The sequence below is a fragment of the Delphinapterus leucas genome, chromosome 18 (genome assembly GCF_059928025.1).
Source record: "Delphinapterus leucas isolate spDelLeu-1000000601 "Yukka" chromosome 18, BTC_Dleu_Yukka2, whole genome shotgun sequence".
Lineage (NCBI taxonomy): Eukaryota > Metazoa > Chordata > Mammalia > Artiodactyla > Monodontidae > Delphinapterus > Delphinapterus leucas.
Genome location: NC_143146.1, coordinates 61550154 through 61567610, shown reverse-complemented (window position 1 = coordinate 61567610; position 17457 = coordinate 61550154). Strand labels below are relative to the sequence as shown.

The following is a 17457-nucleotide window of genomic DNA, read 5'->3' as shown; positions in this document are numbered from 1 at the left end:
AGTGCTACCAGAGGGAGTGGCTATGTAAAAGAAATTCTGCATTTAAAATACCTTTTATATAAAGGTCTGTAGAGTCAGAAAACTGAAGCCCTGTTGTATAAGCCCTAGCAGCAGTGACACAGAAGGAAAAAGAAACCTATTATCAAAAAGAAAGAAAAGCTGCTGTAGCCTCTTTTCCTTTGCAGTGTGAATCTCTGAATTATAGTACGTTTCAAATAATTGTCACATAAAGAATTTCCAAGTATAGAATCAATTTTTCTGAGTTTTGACAAAATATGAAAAGAACAAAGACCATCCATGAGGGTGGGAACACATACATTCTACACAGAGTTCAATTTTGAAAGGTTCTGGGCCTGACGAAATTGGGTGCTTTCTTTTTTTGTTGGTTTTTGTTTGTTTGTTTATTTGTTTTTAACGTAGGGAAAAGTATTGTAGTTTACCTCTGTCCCCTGCAAGCAGGTGTATTGGTCAGGGTTACAATTTCCCAGGGCAGAGCAATCAGGTTTTGGTTTTGTTTGGTTTTTTTTTTTCACGTCGTGACTGGAGGCTACTGTAAAGAAAGAACAAAGAAAGAGAGGGTATTATGCATTTATGTGCAAAGGGTCCTTAGTCTTCACCCTCAATTTTTTCAATCATCCCCCACAAATAAAGCCAGCCTGCTAGGACCTGATGAAAAAGCCAGGAGCATGGGAGAGGCTGGCCATCTCTGTGCTAAGGAGCTTCTCGGTTAGGGCGCCCTCCCACGGGGCCAGGCAGCCTCCCCAGGTTCAGTGCCAGGGGGTGGTCGCGTACTCTGACTCCGGTTCATGGTCGCCTTTTCTTTTGTAGGCGATCCCGAGGCTCTGGAAGTGAACCCAGGCGTGTTGGGTAGCGGACCAGGTTTTCAGCAGCCCGGACACGCTGCCCCCGCCGCCCACCCGCACGCCGTTGCTCCCCATCCCCCCGTTCCGGGGCCTGGCTGCTTTCCGCTGTGCTGCCGGGACTGGAGCGCCGACGGAGCGCTCCGCCAGCACCCCCGACTCACGCAGGTGCCTGCCCGGCCAGGGCAAGTCCCCACCCCCCTTCCCCGTAAGGACCCGGGCGGCGGGTACTTATCTCGGACCTCCAGGGCCGCTGGAGGGGACCCACCAGGAGCCGCGCCGCGGCCAGTCCTCCAGCCGCGGGCACCGCGCGCTAAGAGTCGGAACGGCTGCAAAATGGATTCGCGGCGCCGACGGGCCCCGCCCCAAGGCCCTCCTCCCCCGGCACCTCGGTCCGCCTCCAAGGCTGGGCCTCGCCTTTCCTCCGGGGAGGGAGTGGGTGAGGGGAGGCGGGAGTCCTTCCGGTATCTCCAACCGCCACCGATGAATGCCGCTGGCCGCGGTGCGCCTGGGAGAGGGGAGGGTTCCTGGCTGCTGGCTTCTCTCCTTTCCAGAGGGGCTGCGCGCGCCCGCGAAGCGCCGTGCCCCGGGCGCCGGGAAGGGGACGTGGATCGCGCAGACCCGCGGGCTCGGCCTGGACCGAGCGCGGGCGACGGGAGGCGGCGTTGTCCCCGGTGGAGCCGCCTGGGAAGAAAGCCGGCGCGCAACAAGATGGTTGGGTTTGGATTGTTGTACTTTTTTTTTTGTTCGTTGCATTTTTAGGAACAAAAAAAAAAGCCCAACCCTTCACACCGCTTCATCTGCATCTCTCAGGACCAGAGGCCCGGCCACAGCGGCTTGGGGGGACGGAGACGACTGTCCGCCCCGCACCCCACAACCCGGGGTGGGTGGGGTGGGCGCCCGCGCTGCTCCAGCCGCAGCACAATCAAAATAGTTAACTACTGCACCCACCCACACCTTGCATCTATGTATTTCTTTGCAGGCTTTAGGCCGAACACTAGCCACCCAATTCAAGGTTTCTTTTTAGGAAAAACACCACTGCCCTTTTCTTTGGAGAGAAGGAAAAACTCAAGTATGGCTCTAAATTATCAGCCGCTAGCCTGACTCACTCTTCTGACGTCCGGCGCCCTGTATAGGGACCTTCTCTAATTAGCAAACGCATTAAGCACTTACCAAGGAGCGGTTGCAAGAAGATTGCAAAGATGAAAGAATGGCTTCTCCAAAACTTGCCATCTTGGGGGATGTGAAGCATGGACAAAAATCACAGAATATGCCCTGGGGTTGAGTTCGCCCCCCACCCCCGCCCCACTTGGGGAAGTCTGGGATTTGGAAGTAGAATTGGGGGGAAAGGTATTCAAGGTCTATTTACAGTACTTGGACCCGGTGACTAATAATACTAGCTCAAACCCCATAAAAAGCTCCTCCCCACTCCCTTCTGAGATGTCCAGTTCCTCACCATGCCCGGGGTCCCTTAAATCCAGTTTTGTGCGTGTCTCCCTTAAACCCAATTTTGCCTTTGAAGAACAGTTCCTATATTTATGTCATTTTGTCTGCATAAGAACACTGTGGAATGGAAATTATGATCTTCATCCTATAGATGAGGAAACGGATGAAGTGATTTCTCCAAGGCAAAAAACAAGAGGCAGCGCTGAGACTCTAAAGTCAGGTTCCAGGTACACGGTCTTTCTACAGCACGGTAACTGTCAGTGCCAACGAAAACTGCAGCCCAGTCTCCTACTAAATAAGTGTTATTAAAAGAAAATCAAACTCCTGATTTGTAGAAACATTTTGAATACCCTAATATTAAAATGATACAAGAGTGAAAGGTTATTAACTCATAAATCAGAAATTGTCTTATGTGTACCTGGTTGTTGGTAGATACTAATTAATTAACTTATAACCAACTAAATGTAAAACGTTGGTTAAATCTGCATAGAAATCCCTAGATTGTTAACAAAAAAATTAACTACTAAGAGACCATCATATATTAAACTCTCTTACGTGTAGAAAAATAGGGAAGGAAGAATAACCTATTTTCCCTCCCATGGTCCTAATAAAACAGCCAATCAGGGAATCACCACATATAGTGTGACTAGAAAAAGAGATTAAAACCTGCATGCACGGGGCTTCCCTGGTGGTGCAGTGGTTAAGAATCCGCCTGCCAGTGCAGGAGACACGGGTTCAAGCCCTGGTCCAGGAAGATCCCACATGCCGCAGAGCAGCTAAGCCCGTGCACCACAACTACTGAGCCCGTGTGCCACGACTACTGAAGCCTGCACGCCTAGAGCCCGAGCTCCGCAACAAGAGAAGCTGCGGCAATGAGAATCCAGCGCACTGCAACGAAGTGTAGCCCCTGCTTGCCGCAACCAAAGAAAAGCCTGCACGCAGCAACAAAGACCCAACGCAACCAAAAATAAAATAAATTAAAAAAACCTACATACATGGATTAAAACCCACCCACACAGCTACCCCCTTCCTGGAAGAGCACACTATAACTAGATCCCATACCGAGGGACTGTCAAAATTCTTATCACACTGGAATTTCCTTTTATTGACTGTTCTTCAAATAAGCAGACTAAGCTTAAGACTGGAATTCGTATGTCACCACAGCAATAAGATGTAGTCTTATGTAAGTTTGTCTTTTGTGAAAAATATATTTTTACAGGTAGAATTTCTAATGTTATATATTTGAAATATATATATACACACATATACTTATTTTTGTGATTTATTTCATGGTGTTGTTTTTGTCCTCAGCCTTGACAAAGGTGAAATCCGCCAGCTTTCCTTCCATCTACCAAGACGTGATCAGATGTTCCATAACAAAAGGGACAGTGCCAAATTTGGTGTACACTGAAATGTAAATTATCAGAATGGGGAACATCTAATAATTAAGACTGGAGCAGTTATGTGCAGGAGAGGGGTGCTGGTGAGCCTCCTTAGATATACTGGAACATTTCATTACTATTCTGTCCTTCCCTTCCCAATACCTGCCAAAGTCATGAATGCAAGCCCCAACATTCCCCAACGACAATTCCTGGCAATACAAGGCACTGACATTGCAAGGTGTAGCAAAAAGAGCAGACACTTTGGAATCAATTCTGCATCCAAACTCTAGCTCTGCCATATACAAGTTACTAAGCATCTCTAAGCCTCAGTTTTCTCTTCTGTAAAATGGGGATAATGTTTCACTTGATTGTGAAAATCAGATAACATACAAAGCAACCAACATGGTATCTGACATATAGGAGGTACTTAATAAATGGTTGCTACTGCTATATGGGAGAAGAAAACCATGCTGGTTTTGAATAACGGTTGTTTTGGATTTGTAATGTGAGGCTCAAGCACAATAGTCTTAAGCAGAGCTAAACTGCCTACGTAGTAGAGGAAGCTAGCACCATAATTTCTGCTTTTTTTACACCCAGTCCAGGGTGGCCTTTTATTTTATTTTATATATTTATTTATGTATTATTTATTTATTTTTGGCTGCGTTGTGTCTTCATTGCTGCGTGCGTGCTTTCTCTAGTTGCTGAGATTGGGGGCTACTCTTTGTTACATCGCAGTGGCTTCTCTTGTTGAGGAGCATGGGCTCCAGGCACATGGGCTTCAGTAGTTGTGGCGCGCAGGCTCAGTAGTCGTGGCGCACGGGCTTAGTTCCTCCGCATCCTGGACCAGGGCTTGAACCCGTTTCCCCTGCATTGGCAGGCAGATTCTTAACCACTGCACCACCAGGGAAGTCCCCAGGGTGGCCTTTTAAAAGCATTTATCTTTCCACTGCTGTACCTCCTTCCTTGTGCTTAGGGAAAGGAGAGGAAAAGGAAAACACATCTCACTTAATGAAAGGAAGACTCTGCAGTGTTTTTTATTTTTTTATTTTTTTTATTTTTTTTTAGGTCTTTTGCTCATTTTTATTTATTTTTTATTTTTTTAAACATCTTTATTGGGGTATAATTGCTTTACAATGGTGTGTTAGTTTCTGCTTTATAACAAAGTGAATCAGTTATACATATACATATGTTCCCATATGTCTTCCCTCTTGCGTCTCCCTCCCTCCCACTCTACCTATCCCACCCCTCCAGGCTGTCACAAAGCACCGAGCTAATATCCCTGTGCCTTGCGGCTGCTTCCCCCTAGCTATCTACCTTACTACGTTTGTTAGTGTGTATATGTCCATGACTCTCTCTCGCCCTGTCAAAGCTCACCCTTCCCCCTCCCCATATCCTCAAGTCCGTTCTCCAGTAGGTCTGCGTCTTTATTCCTGTCTTACCCCTAGGTTCTTCATGACATTTTTTTTTCCCCTTAAATTCCATATATATGTGTTAGCATACGGTATTTGTCTTTTTCTTTCTGACTTACTTCACTCTGTATGACAGACTCTAGGTCTATCCATCTCATTACAAATAGCTCAATTTCATTTCTTTTTAATGCTGAGTAATATTCCATTGTATATATGTGCCACATCTTCTTTATCCATTCATCCGATGATGGGTGCTTAGGTTGTTTCCATCTCTGGGCTATTGTAAATAGAGTCTGCAGTGTTTTTTAAAGCTTTACAATTTCAGTGAAATTGTTGGAACATCCAAAACATTCCATTAAAAGGAAAAGAATCTACCTGTAAAAATACATTTATCACAAAAGACAGAAACTTACCTAAGACTTGATGAAATTAAAGGAATTAGTCCTTGGTTTGAAGAAAATTACAGGTTGCATATATTTCAATTGCACAGTGAAGATCGTGCATTAGATGGAGCAAACAGCAATATCAGTTAGCTTTGGCAGAGAATGAGAGATTCTTAAGCAACAGTAAACTTGGCCTTTAGTTGTGCCGTTTGTTTAGATGGAAAAATAAGTTATAAGAATAAAATGTCAGAGGTAATTAAGATGATATTAACATATGCTTATAATTATATACTCAGGATTGTGCTAGGCACCAATGACACTAACTGAGGAATTTCCCATTTGGTTGAAGAGAAAAGTCTTAACAGCATGAACTAGTTCAGTAATAGTGGCTGTTTAAGAGTCAATGTGAGTGGTGTGGTGAAGACAAGATCAGAGGAAGGCATGGAAGCATCACGAAGATTTCACAGGGGAGGTGGGAGTCAAACAGAATTAAAGATCATAGGATTTGAAGGTAAGAGGAAGAGCACTGGAGGTGAGGAACACAAGTTCAGGGTGGGAATTAGCTTCACTGATACTGAGTCAGGGAAGAGCATGGCCTAGTTTGGAAAAAAAGTTTGAGGCCAAATTGTGGAATGTTTTGATGTCAGGATAAAGAGTTGAACTTCATTCTGTAGGAAATGGGAAGCCACTGAATAATTACGTATATGGCACTAACAAGATGAAAACAGAATTTTGGGAAGACTAATCTGATAACAGGGTCCAAGATTTGAGGGGGAAGAAATTTCCTTTATTTTAATAGTTTTGAGGTTATTGAAAATTATAGATTTTTTTAATGCAGTAATGTATATAAAAGTACAACATATGGGCCTAGGTTAAATTCCATTGGACCATTTAATTTCAAGTGTATTGTTTACTAAAATTTTCAATTTGTAAATAAAATGTAATGAATGTAGAAAGAATTAACGATGACAAATACTCCTAAAGTCCTATGAGAGGAAATTATGTGTGTGTGTATATATATATATATATATATATATATATATATATATATCTCAATCCTATATAAATTATCTTAATATAATGATCTTAACTATATTGTATGACTAAAGTTAGTATGTTGCTTAAATATTAACTACATTTTAGAGTACGCCTCACTAGAGCTTTAAAAATCATTACATATACTCTGAAATGTGGTGCTCTGTTTTGATATTTTTAACAATGATTACACTCAATTATGTTAATAATTTTTTCTCTAAACTTAATTTCCATACATGTAGAATTTTATTCTTGATGAAAGTCACTTTATGAGGGCCTTAAGAAATGACTCATTCAGGTAAAGACTACTGTTGTATAAATATTTGCAGTTGTTTAAGAGAACTTGATTTGTAGAAACTGTTTATTTTGGAATCTTTGTGTAGCGTTCACTAATCATTATGTGCTCTAGTTTTATCTTGAAAAATGTCAGTTATAATAATAAATTGTATAATTTCAATTTAGAAAACTACTCTCACCCTGCTCTATGAGACATTTTTAGAACATTTCTTCTACAAATAAAGGTACAACAGTTTTCTATTATAGTTTTCAATAGCTAGTAGATTCCTGTACTTTCTTTATCTTAAGTAAAGGCAGTAGTATATCTCATAGAACTTTGGTTCTGAAGGTCTAAATTTATCAGATACCTACCTATACAGCATTGCACAAGAAATCCATGCTTCTGTTTTTTAACATGAGTCCAATTGAGTCTCTCTGATATCAAAGCATGTGGTAATAAATGCCTTGTCAAAAATGTATTTAACTTATAATGGTCTTGTTGTTTATAACACTGTGCTAGTTGTTGCTAGAATGTGGCCGGATGTCTGGGAACTTGCGCTGGATCTAAAGCAGCCCACACCCCTCCCAGTCAGGCAAAAGACACAGACAATCCAGAAGATGTGTGAGACTCGTTATACAATATGAACACAGGTTAGGCATTTTGTGAAGGTCATTGACCTCTGTGCTGTGAAATTCAATGGACATTTTTTCAGTTCTCATTTGCTTTGATCTCTTAGCAGCTCTCACTGCCTCCTCCTTAAAAGGCCCTCTTTCCCTGGCGTTTAGTAACATCATGCTCACACCGGGCTTTTCTTTTTCCAACTCTTTCAGGGACTCTTGCTGGGTTGTACCCAGCATTTAAGTTCTGTAATTCTTTGAACACTCAGGTTCAAGACACTGTCAGAACTTCAGCTAACATTTAATGACTCTCACAATCCCTGTAAAGCAGGGATCACAAACTGTTAGCCTATAGTTACACCATTTTTAAATTTAAATACACTTTAGCGAGGCATGCCCCTTCTTCCTCTCCCACAGTCCTCCCTCTCTGCAGGCATTTGTGTTAGCCGCTGTGTTGTTGTTCGAGGCCCCTGCTCCTTCCAGATTCAGGATTCCTGCTCCCGAAGTCCCTTCTCTCCTGAAGGAACCCCCTCACCGGCCACCAGATTCTTCTTCGTCATCCTCATCCCCCAAGCACAGCACAACTGACACATCCCAGGTATGTCAAGCTTTCCAAGAAGTTCCAGGCCAAGGTCAGATCCCTCATGATCATCTCATACCATCATCCCATGCTCTTCTTCCATTGCACACGCTAAAGTTTGTTATTATATATTTATTTGTGTAATAATTTAATAATGTTTCTCTCCCCACTTGACTGTAAAGTCCATAAAGTCAGAGATTGTGTGCGTTTGTATGAGTGTGTTTATCCGTGTTTTCTCATCATTGCAGCCCCAGCACCTAACCCAGTGATAATAATTGTTTTTTCATGAATGTTTTAGGGAAGTAAGAATTCTCTTTTTCAGAGATTAGTGGTATATTTCAAACTTCTAAAAATTACCTGTTAACACCAGATGAAATGGTAATGTATTCTGAATTTTATTCACTTAAAATAGGCACTCTAATATATTTTATTTTATCAAAACAATATTTTCCCTCTTTATCTGCAAAGCAAAGTTTTCCATACTCCTCCTATAGCTTACACAGATATGTCAGTAGTCTTTAGTCTTTTACAGTAGAGCTTGTCTCTTAAAAATGAGGATAACTTGGGAGTTCCCTGGTGGTCTATTGGTTAGAATTCAGTGCTTTCACTGCCGTGGCCTGGGTTCAATCCCCGGTCAGGGAACTGAGATCCTGCAAGCGTGCAGCACAGCCAAAAATAAATAAAGAAAGAAAAATTTTTTTTAAAAAGGATAATTTTTTGAATAGTCCATCAGAGAATTTTGCTCCGGACGCGCAGGCTCAGCGGCCATGGCTCACGGGCCCAGCCGCTCCGTGGCATGTGGGATCTTCCCGGACCGGGGCACGAACCCGTGTCCCCTGCATCGGCAGGCGGACTCCCAACCACTGCGCCACCAGGGAAGCCCTTTTTTTTTGTTGTTTGTTTGTTTGTTTGTTTGCGGTACGCGGGCCTCTCACTGTTGTGGCCTCTCCCATTGCAGAGCACAGGCTCTGGACGCGCAGTCTGAGTGGCCATGGCTCACGGGCCCAGCCGCTCCGTGGCATGTGGGATCTTCCCGCACCGGGGCACGAACACGTGTCCCCTGCATCGGCAGGAGGACTCTCAACCACTGCGCCACCAGGGAAGCCCGGGAACTTTCTTTTTAAGCATAAAAATTAAGCAATACGCCATAAAAAAAAAAAAGACTTAATGATATGACTAAATAAAAATGTAAAAAAACCTTTCATGTTAAAAATACAATATAGTGATAGTAGTATATAACTATTAAAAGAAGTTATAAAGCAGTACGTATTAACAATGAGATATGTATAAGATATAATAAGTGAAAAATCAAGTTAAAAACAGTATATATACTATGATTCCAATTTTGAAAGGAAATGTAATTCATAATATATTGATAGGAAAAAACATTTGGAGGAATATACACCAAGTTATCAATGTGAGAAGATGGAAATGGGAAATGTTCAGTATCTATGTTTTATATTATTATAATTTTTTTGTATTTTTACATCGAGCGTCTATTACTTTTATACTGTATAAAAAAGAAAAAAGATAAATTTGTAAAAAACACAAACTCAGTTAGAACAAATACATGCAATATATATGACTATGTTGTCTTCCAAATGAATAACAAATCAAACAAAAGGTAGAAAAACAAGCCAGGAACACGAAAAACAGGACACAAAAAGAAGAAATACAAATGACTGATAAGCATGCGAAAAAAATTTCACTCTCATTGATAAAGAAATACCAAGCAAAACACTTATACAGCCTTTTTTTAATGACAAGTAGGCCAGCATTGAGTGGTACAGGCCATCCTGTTTGCTGCTGGAAACCAACATAGATGGATACAACATTTTGGAGGACAGTTAGGTAATCTGTATCAAAAACACTCAAAACATATATACTTAATTCAACTTCTAGAAATGTATCCTAAGAAAAGAATCAAAAACATAATTTATATAACAAGGATATTGTTATGGAACTTTCAAGGGAAAATTAGAAATATCCTAATTATCCATCAAAAGGACATGAGTTATATGAATCCTGGTACATTCAAACAAAATAATAATATGTAGCCATTTAAAAATCATGTTTTAGAAGGCTATTTAACAACTTGAAAAATTCTGTTATTATGTGAAGAAAAGCAAATTTCAAAACTATATGTAGCATGATACTGATTATTTGTGTGTATGTGTGTGCATGCATATGCACATATTAAAAAGCCATCACACGATTAACAGTTGTTATCCATAAATAGTAAAAAGTGAGAATGATTTTTATTTTGTCCTGATTCTTTAATGAATTTTTGAACATTTCTCTAATGGTTATATAATGTATTACTTTTATAGTAATAAAAAAGAAGTTCTTTTAAAGTTGCTGGCCCATGCTTTGGAAAAAAGCTTGACCGTTCCTGTAAAGATTAAACATAGAGTTACTGTATGATCCAGCAAATCTACACCTAGATGTATACCCAAGAGAACTGAAAGTATATGTTCATGCAATAACTTTAACCTGAATGTTCATAACAGCATTATTCAGGATAGAAAAAAAAAAAAAAAAAGGAAGCAACTCAAATGTCCATCAATGGATGAGCAGAATGTGGTATATACAAACAATGGAATATTATTCAGCCATAAAAAAGGAACAAAATACTGATTCATGCTACAACATGGATGAACCTTGAATACATCATGCTAAGTGAAAGGAAACTGACAAAAAGGCCACATATTGTGTGACTCCATTCAGATGAATTGTCCAGAAGAAGCAAAACCATATAAACAGAAAGTTAGCTAGTGATTTCCAGGACTGGGGAGAGGGAAGAATGGTAAGTGACTGCTAATGGTTACAAGGTTTCTTTTTGCGGTGATGAAAAATTCTGGAATTAAATAGTGGTAATGGTCACACAACCTTGTGAATGTACTAAAACCCACTGAATTATACACTTTTAAAAGGTGAATTTTATGGTATATGAATTATATCTCAATTCTTAAATATGGAAAAAAGTTTATGGCCCATCAAAGTTTCCTGGAGAAAAAGAATAGCGCTTAAATGTATAGAGTACTTTATATATAAACAACCTACAATATGGTTAGCGCTATGATAGAGGGATGGAACATAAAAAATAAAACATCTAACAGTACCTGGGGGTTAGAGGAAGTTTCCATTAAAACAGAGATTCCTGAACTTTTTAAAAAATTTATTTATTTATTCATTTATTTAATTTTTGGCTGCATTGGGTCTTTGCTGCTGCACGCGGGCTTTCTCTAGTTGCAGCGAGCGGGGCTACCCTTCATTGCGGGGCACAGGCTTCTCACCGTGGTGGCTTCTCTTGTTGCAGAGCACAGGCTCTAGGCACACGGGCTTCAGTAGTTGTGGCACACGGGCTCTAGAGCGCAGGCTCCGTAGTTATGGCACATGGGCTCAGCTGCTCCGCGGCATGCGGGATCTTCCCGGACCAGGGCTTGAACCCGTGTCCCCTGTATTGGCAGGCAGACTCCCAACCACTGTGCCACCAGGGAAGCCCCGAGATTCTTGAAGTTTTTGAGAATAATAAATAAAATAACCTTTATTTATTAATCCATTTAAAATAATAATGATCCATTGCATTACTCATTCCTCTCAATGATGACATCTTATATAACCATAGTACAGTACCAAAACTAGGAAATTAACATTGACAACTAAATAGACTACAGGCTATTCAGGTTTTACCAGTTTTAGCATGCACTCACTCTTTAAAAAATTTTTGTAATTGAAAGGGCAATACTGGGACTTCTCTGGCAGTCCCTAGCAGTTAAGACTCCATACTCCCAATGCAGGGGGCATGGGTTCGATCCCTGGTTGGTGGAACTAAGAGCCCACATGCCACGCCATGCAGCCTAGGAAAAAAAAAAGAAAGGACAATACAACAATATTAAAAAATTTTAAATAAATGATTAGAGGGAATTCCCTGATGGTCCAGTGGTTGGGACTTCGTGCTTCCATTGCAGGGGGCACAGGTTCAATCCCTGGTCAGGGAACTAAGATCCCGCAAGCTGTGCAGCGTGGCAAATAAATAAATAAGTAAACATCTTTAAAAAAATTTTTTAAATAAAATAAATGAGTAGAACTACCTATAATCTCACATTAAAACCAATCGGATTACCTTATATAGAAATACATTAAATTTTTATTACAAAATAGTTTAAATATACAAAAAAGTGGTAACATAAAAAATAGCCAGGTACCCACATTATCTCCATGTATGTTTTTACACTTTTACCATATATGTAAATATCCATGAAAATATGTTGTATTATTTTGCAAGTTTGAAAATCTTATATAAAAGTTGTACCACAATACACAAGGATGCATCTTTTAAATATTGGGTTGGTCAGAAAGTTCATTCAGGTTTTTCCGTAACATCTAATGTTTCTATCATAGTAATACATGCTGTCAACTGCTAGTTGGGGATGACACTTTCCAACCTCTCTTCCTACTTTCCCCAGGAAGGGGTTATCATGGAGATCAGAGCTGAGACTCTAGAGAGGCCTTGCCTGGACTGGAATCCAGAATCTTCTATTCATCAGCAGTGGAACATCTGACAAATTACTTACTCTGGTCTTCAATTTCCTCATATGTAAAATAGAGGTAATGACAGTCCCTATTTCATAAAGTCATTTGAGTATAAATTAAGGCTATGCAGGGGAAGCCCTTGGTACAGTGAAGCACAGCATCTAGACGTGCTCACTAAGTGTTTATCGTCATTATCATCATCTTTATTATTGCAGATAATGAATCTAGACGTTGCCCTCTCTTGCTGCAATGAAAGAGTGGTGCACATAACCAGAGCCAGCTCAGAGTAGGGGAGTAACATGTTTTCTGCCTCTCCCAGTGGTGTGCTAATCAACAGTTAACACGCAGCTTTGGGCAAGGGTGGGGGATAGGGAGCCACACTTCGCAGTGTTTACCAGTTTCCATGTTGTAAATTCTCCCACCATGGCTGACTGCAAGCTGTCAACTTGAGTTCACTGAATGCTGACTGCAGAGTTGGGAAGAGTTATCAGAATCAGCTCTCAAGTCATGTGAGCCTGCTCCAGCACACTCAAGCGAGAATTTATCTTTTTTGCTGCCTCTTTGTTCACTGCTGAAACTAGGATCTGTTCCCTCTCAGGCAGAGGACCAGGCATACATATCTGATGCGCTCCTGCCGAGGTAAGAGTTTATTTATGCCTGGAAGATAGAGGAAGTCTTCAGATCTGAAGCCCAAAGCAGTGCTCAGGCCCAGCTTACCAGAGTACACATAGCAAATGATACTTTAATTCTCATTTGTTACGTTCCCTTTGTATCCCTGAGGGATCTTAGGTGTGAGTGTGGGTGTGGCCACAGTCTAGGGTAAGATTCTGTTATCTTTGGTCATGTGGCCATAATGCCTTCTTAAGACCAACAGCACCTTACCTATTTTTAACATGTAGCATTTTGCATTGCACTATTTCTACTTAAGACGCTCAAGTAATCATCTTTCCACAGTCTTTATAGAGATACTTTCTAATGGCCGCATAATTCCATTAATACACCTAAGTATAAGGTATATGGAAAAAGAACCAGGAGGCAAAAACTGGGAAAAATGACATAAATGTAAGAAAAAAATAAGAATTTCAAAAACTGAGTATGGTCTTAGCTGTTGATGAGAAAAGTAAATTGAGCCCTGAAAAATAGCTGAATAATTGAATCTTACAGTTAGGTCTCTAATGCTTTCAGGAAGAGAAAGTTCATCTCCTTATGCGGGGCAGAGGTGGGTAGGGGGCGTGAAATGCATTACCTCGTGTAGAAGTCAAGCGGAGAAACGAAGGCTGGAGTGATTCATTAACCTGCTCAGGATCACACAGGGCAGATCACCCAGGCCAGGCTTCATTCCACTATAGTCAGGAGTGAATGAGAATTAAGGAAATGGAGACAGGAGGTATGAACAATTCTTTCCGGAAGCATGATGGGGAAAGAAGAGAAAGAGCAATAACTAAATAAAGTATGAGGACATGGAATCACTGCTTTTATAATAAATATAAGGCTCAGCTCCTCCAAAGCTGACATTGAAAAAGGCCCCAGTGAGTGCAGGGCCAGAAGCAGACAGACCACAGAACCCTACACCCTGTCCTGGAGATTTGTCTGTACTTTGGGACACTCATCATCTTTGCTCCATCAGAGCCTCCTCGGATTGATTCTTCCTTTCATATTTGAGGCCCACATGCGAGATGACAAAAGACATTTCTTAATATCCCGTGGCACAATCAAGTCAAAGCCAGAAAGTTTAACCCAGGGTCCCCAACCCTGGGTCCACGGACCACTACCAGTCTGTGGCCTGTTAGGAACCAGGCTGCACAGCAGGGGGTGAGCAGCGGGCCAGCGAGCGAGGCTTCATCTGCCTCTCCCCATCGCTCCCCACCGCTCCCCACAGCTCCCCGTTACCGCCTAAGCCACCCTCCCCCCACCCGGTCTGTGGAAAAATTGTCTTCCATAAAACTGGTCCCTGCTGCCAAAAAAGTTGGGGACCACTGGTAAACAGCTTTTCTCAAGGCAAGGGCAATGTTTCCTAACCTTGCCGGTCACAGAGACTGCCCCAGACACTCATTTAAATATACGGAATGTCAGGAGATTTGGATTCAGTTCTCTGGTGGGGGCCTGGGAATGGGTATTTTAAAGTAATGTCAGTTATCCTTAAATTCTTGCAGGTTTGGGTATCACTGTGCTGGCAAGTAACAAAGAGAAATAAACACAGTAGCATAAATCCCCGTAGTTTGGCTCAGAAGAAACGGCCTACTCATAACCATGCTGGGGTCCCCAGCCTACCCCTGTGATTTGATGCCATCTTGGCCCATGCTGGCTTAATCTCCAGCCCAATCTGGGCACAATAGGGAAAGGTCCGTCGCCAAATTATAAGGTGGCAGGAGAGAAGGGAAAGAGGGCTTCTTCTGTTCTTAACATGTTTCAAACTGACTTCTAGTTCCTAACCAGCATGCCAATACAGACAAGACCCGTCTTTGCCCACTTCCTCCCCTTCTTCTCTGTCCCTCCGGCAGGCACCTCCTTCCTACAGGCTTCTCAGTCTTCGGGAGGGTGACCCTAACATCTTGGTTTGCCTGGGGGAGAGTCTTGACTTAAGCCCAGAGTTCTCTCTGGTTTGGTGTCCCCTTTCATTCTCAAAAGAGTCCCAGTGTGGAGGTTAAATTATATCGTCATGCTGTCTATGAACAGAGTGAGAACAAAAACACAAGTGCACAAAAGCAAGAAGTAGTCTGCCAGCAATTTACACAATGACTTCCAGTTATCAAGCAAATCACTCCATGACACTGCATACATCATTTCAATGAATTCTCACAGCACCCCATGAGGGAGCTCTGGGCACATGGATTCTTGCAAGTAAGGAAAGTAACCAGGTTAAATGACTTGACCAAGGTCATCCAACTATGAGGAACAGAACTGGATTCAAACATCCATCTGAGTGACTGCAACTTCTGCTCCAAAGGGGGCATGCCTGACTCCTCAGGCCATGTGGCCACCCCACCCACCAATTTCTGACTGCGTTAAGAAACAGAACTTTACCAAGAACATTGGGCAGTTTCAACACTAAAGGAACTCTCTCAATTTTCATATTTTTCATCTTACATTTGAAAGTAGAGTCTATTTCTGCAGCTGTGTATATAATTCAGCTCTTGTTTCTGTAACCTAATTTGAAAGAACACTTCCAAAAGAAGCAACGAAGTCTACAAAAGCACAGTTTGACTCAAGTAGATCCAACCAATTTGCAAGTGGAAAATAACACTGAGGAATAAGTTTTGCATCACAAGTGTGGCTGCTTCAAGTCATCCTTCATGAAACTAAAGATGTAAGTGTAACCCAGAAAAGCGATGGTTCAAAATCTTTGCTTTACATCTGCATAGCTTTTTTTTTTCAATTTTATTTATTTATTTTGGCTGCGCTGGGTCCCCGCCGCTGCACACGGGCCCTCCCCAGTCACGGCAAGCGGGGGCCACCCCTCACCGCAGTGCGCGGGCCTCTCCCCAGCAGTTGTGGCTCGTGGGCTCCAGAGTGCGGACCTCAGTAGTTGTGGTGCACGGGCTCAGTTGCTCCGCAGCACGCGGGATCCTCCCAGACCAGGACCCAAACCCGTGTCCCCGGCATCGGCAGGCGGACCCCCAACCACCACACCACCAGGGAAGCCCTACATCTGCATAGCTTTATCTTCTAAACCAGCTGCTCTCCCAGGAAAGATGAACTTAAAGTTTCACCCTTTGCTTTCACCACCAGATTGACTGCAGTTTTCTTTCTTTTAAAAAATGGATAATTTTAATTTTAATTCCAAAAGCACTGCCTTAATGCATTTTCTTTGGAAAAAGAAATCATAAATAAGTCTTAAGTGGCCTTCGATCAATACCCCAATCTCAGACCTGTACATTGTTACTGGTTTGTTTTTGTCCTTCTGTTTTTCTATCCAGGAAATTATTTTTCTACCTTCTGCCTTTTCCAATAAAGCTTCCAGTAGAGGAGTATTTTCCTTCTTCCCCTCAAACTCCATCTATAGGGAAGCTCCTAAAATCTCAGAGATTGAAAGCTCCAAGAGGGCTACAGCAGCTTCTCTCTCCTTCTAGTTCTTCTTTCTCTCTGTTGAGTGTTTAAGAGCAAAAGCTCTAGAGCCAGAGTGCTGGGTGGGAATCTTACCTGCATCACCTATTAGCTGAGTGACCTTGGGAAGTTCATGTATTCACTATTCATTTAAATTTATTTATTTACTGAGTGCCTTTTACGTATCAGGGATACAGTGGTATACAAGACAATGTTCCTACCCTTGTGGAACTTACATTCTAGTGGGAGACACAGAATGTAAACATATGAATGAATATAGCATAACTTCAGGTGGCAAGAAATGCCACAAGGAAAAATGAAACAGGGTCAGGGGACAGAGACTGCCTTTTACCTAGATGAGCAGAGAAAACCTCCCTGAGGACGTGATGACAGAGCAGAAAGCTGAGCATAGTTAGGGAGCAAATCATGCAAAGATGTGAAGGGAAGAGCAAGTGCAAAGGCCCTGAGGCAGAAACAAACATGAAGTGTTGGAAGAACCGAAGAAGGCTAGTGAGCTGACACAGAGTGTAGGAGAGAGAATGGTGGCACATGAAGCCTCCCACTTTTCACCATCACCTCCCGTCTTCCAATCCCAACTCCAAAAATTCCCCAACTCCATTCAATCCTATAGTCTACTGTTTCACTACCTTTTGCTTGCTTCCATCCTCCCTCACGCCCTCACGTCCCTCTTTAACCAGCTTAGATATGAGGTCCATTATTATAATCACTCCCCTGCGTAAACATTCAACTCCTTTTAGCTTCATACCATTTTCTCTTTCCTCAAACTTCCAACACTTCCTCCCCAACCCTTACTCTTCACTGATGAGCTTCCTATTTCACTGAGAAAATAGAAGCAAACAATAAAGGAGGCCCACAAGCTCCCACCCC

General features: G+C 42.0%; 2 protein-coding genes across 16 annotated transcripts in view; one reads left to right on the top strand and one right to left on the bottom strand.

Moving 5' to 3' along the window:
* TRIM13 (tripartite motif containing 13) overlaps positions 1 to 860 on the bottom strand; it is an 11644-nt gene extending 10784 nt beyond the window's left edge. Inside the window, exon 1 of one of the 2 annotated variants that reach the window (XM_089899588.1) lies at positions 441 to 860. The gene's annotated coding sequence lies outside the window, so the exon portion shown is untranslated. The remainder of the gene's footprint in view (positions 1 to 440) is intronic. The other variant, XM_089899587.1, reaches the window with a different exon arrangement.
* Positions 1 to 17457, top strand: part of LOC111175295 (uncharacterized) — a 127842-nt gene extending 110385 nt beyond the window's left edge. For 13 of the 14 annotated variants that reach the window (XM_089899601.1, XM_089899600.1, XM_089899598.1 and 10 more), the window contains one exon: positions 829 to 17457. In XM_089899601.1, coding sequence (XP_089755727.1) covers positions 829 to 1622 — 794 coding nt within the window. In that variant the 3' untranslated portion in view covers positions 1623 to 17457. The remainder of the gene's footprint in view (positions 1 to 828) is intronic. The other variant, XR_016388702.1, reaches the window with a different exon arrangement.